Source organism: Ruditapes philippinarum, unplaced genomic scaffold, assembly GCF_026571515.1.
Source record: "Ruditapes philippinarum isolate M1 unplaced genomic scaffold, ASM2657151v2 ctg1811_1_1_1_1, whole genome shotgun sequence".
In the NCBI taxonomy this organism is placed as follows: domain Eukaryota; kingdom Metazoa; phylum Mollusca; class Bivalvia; order Venerida; family Veneridae; genus Ruditapes; species Ruditapes philippinarum.
Genome location: NW_026855651.1, coordinates 9,372 through 12,189, shown reverse-complemented (window position 1 = coordinate 12,189; position 2,818 = coordinate 9,372). Strand labels below are relative to the sequence as shown.

At 30.4% G+C, this 2,818-nt stretch overlaps 1 protein-coding gene across 1 annotated transcript; it reads right to left on the bottom strand.

Moving 5' to 3' along the window:
• Positions 1 to 611: 611 nt before the first annotated feature.
• On the bottom strand, positions 612 to 1,181 carry LOC132744033 (neuroglobin-1-like). Its single transcript, XM_060732642.1, has one exon. The coding sequence runs from the start codon at positions 1,179 to 1,181 to the stop codon at positions 612 to 614; it is 570 nt and encodes a 189-aa protein (XP_060588625.1).
• Between the last annotated feature and the right edge of the window lie 1,637 nt (positions 1,182 to 2,818).

Sequence of the window (2,818 nt, the reverse complement as noted above, 5' to 3'; positions counted from 1 at the left end):
TTACATTTCGCATAAATTAACTGACAACGAATTAGAGAAGTCACAAAAATGACCTATATTACAAAATCTCAAAATTTCACGCTCATGAAATTAAGTAATTTTTCTGCATATATTTAAATAGACGCAAGGGTAAAATTTGAAAACTATTTATAGTCAGATCGTCCGTCATAGAATGGCATGTCGACTTTATTGTTTGTATCTCATTTTAATCAGAGATTTTATGTATAATAGTGAGGTTTCTCATTTTTACAAGGATGTTCATTGTCTGAATCGATTCGCTTCAATCTTTTATTTGTAAAACATAATCCAGCATATACAAATCAAAACCTATTATGAATGTAAGAATAAAATGTCATGGAGCGCCGAACGTCGAAGAGAATTCATTATTAAATGCATTTGTCAGTTTGAGGTCTACGGTATATCTTGCTTGCATTAATGCTTTTTTGCATAAATTTCCATGTTACTTACATAAATATCTAAGTATTAATAATTATATCAACGATATAAAAACTAAACTTAAATAATGAATGTTACTTTTGCTTTTACCAAACCACGAAGTTCATTGGTAGACTTGTCCTTAGTATAGTTTTCGCGTGATGTGTAACAAAGTTTTACTGTAAATGATATCCCTGATTAATTTTTTCTAACATGTAGACAAACACACGGTTCCAAGTGTCTGAAACCTCTTGTGTAAACCCTTTTCCAATGCAAATCCGCCATCGCCACATGAGGGCTTCGTGGAATATTTCAAAATATTCCGCTTTAAATTCAGACGCTTGCTTGTGTTTTTGTCCGAGGTTTATAAGAAAGGCGTCGATCTTGTCTTTTTCTTCTATGTTTTCTCGCAAGCAATAGATAGCAGCACTAATGGCATTCATAAAGCGTACACCATGTGCTCTGATTACTTTATGTTTTGCCAATTCCGAGTGACGAACATTTTCCACATGAAATATGGATTTTGTATCAGGGCACAACTCAAATATCTTCAGAAAAATTTGAAGACCATTTCCAGCCAGATCGTGTGTCATATAATGCCAAGTCGATTTTATGATTTGTATCTCATGTTCCGTCAAGTCTGGTTGTGGGTTTTTAAAACGTTTAACACGTTTAGCACGTAGGCTGCTGTTCGGATCCCTGTCATATGTATCTTTAGCGTATGTGACAGATTGTGTGCATCCCATTTCAAATTACATCCTATGTAGATCATATAACACTGTATATATCCTGTTTCCAAAATTGATATCAATTTATTTAACTACGTTGTCGATTTGTTTACATTGCAATTGTTTAAAATCATATAACAGGAACAACCTTTTTCCAAAATTGCGATTGTTGTTCTACAATGGAAAGATAAAGTCCGAACTGTTTCAGTCGATGAACATTGTCTCATTTATCATTTACATTGTGACACAAACCTTTCATACGATGGCATTAAGAAGTGAAGCTATTGATTTTATTTAAATTCATATCGACAGATACATGTACCCATATATAACAGAAAGGACTAAATGGCAAGAGAATAATTTCGTATAGCATAAATGTATGGCCATCTCAATAATTAACATAGCTCAGTACAAAGGAAAATTTATTATATCAATGATTGCTAAAGTTATCATGTCCCTAACGTTTACGGTATCGACGCGACATATCTATGAACTCTCGTATGCACTACAATTAACTTGATTACCAATTATTTAAAACCAACAGCAAATTTGGATTTTTGTTTCAGTAAACTGAGAACTAAGTTATACATAAAATGTTTTATTTTTTATTCTAAGAGTTGATTACAAGCTTTATAACTTTCTCTCAATGTGTGATAATTAATCTAATAAAACAAAAACAAACAAACACTCACGTATACAATGATACGAACCACATTTTCACATCCTTTATGATAAACTCTTGTTAGAATTTTTTCATAGTTCATGAATATCAATAATATTATAAGTGAGTCTGTATCTTTTAAACTTATATATGCGAAAACTTAATGCTCACAAATTTCAATTTCATTATAGTTTATAAAAGGAGACTTTTTGTATTTTTTAACAGGATAAATTTCAATAAATTGACAAAGGACATTGATAAGCACCAGATCAAAAAGCAGATCATCAAAAGGGGCACAAATTTACTATTGTTATAACAGAACATTCAGAAGATGAGTACGCAATATTGAAATTACGTTATTGCGTGCTGCCATCAGACTAAGGATACATATAAACGGTCATTAATCTGAATTTATCTGCAGTTGAAATATCTTAATGGATAATCTTTTGACACTTTAACCAAAGTGACTTGTGTGCAAATCACATTTTAATTTATATAAACAAAACCACGTTATAAGTCTTACGAATTGCTGAAAGTGAACTAACATTTATAGTTGCGGCAAATGTATAATAAGGCTTGATTAAATTGGTGGTCTTTAAAAGCAATTTCTTTTCCAAAAAATAGTTCAACGTAAATATGAAAAACTTTAAGCTAATTTGAGATTTATAATAATTATATAAGTTGACATTACAATAAAAGTATAATGTTTCATTAAGAATTCTCGTTACATTTTTTACAGAGTTAATCCTGTGGTCAACACAACTCTAAGTTAATGATAGCTAAACACTCGTATAATACAGTTCTGTTGTTTTATTTTAATTATTTTATTTCATTCTCAGACAAAGTAAATTTGTATTTAACTAAGACAAAATATAATGAATTCTGCATAGTTGTAATATTTGCGTATTTTTTACTTTGCTCGAAAAGCCGAAAATCGGATTATTTAAGCTACACATTTCCATTACGTAAATACTTTCCTGTAACTTAAAACTTA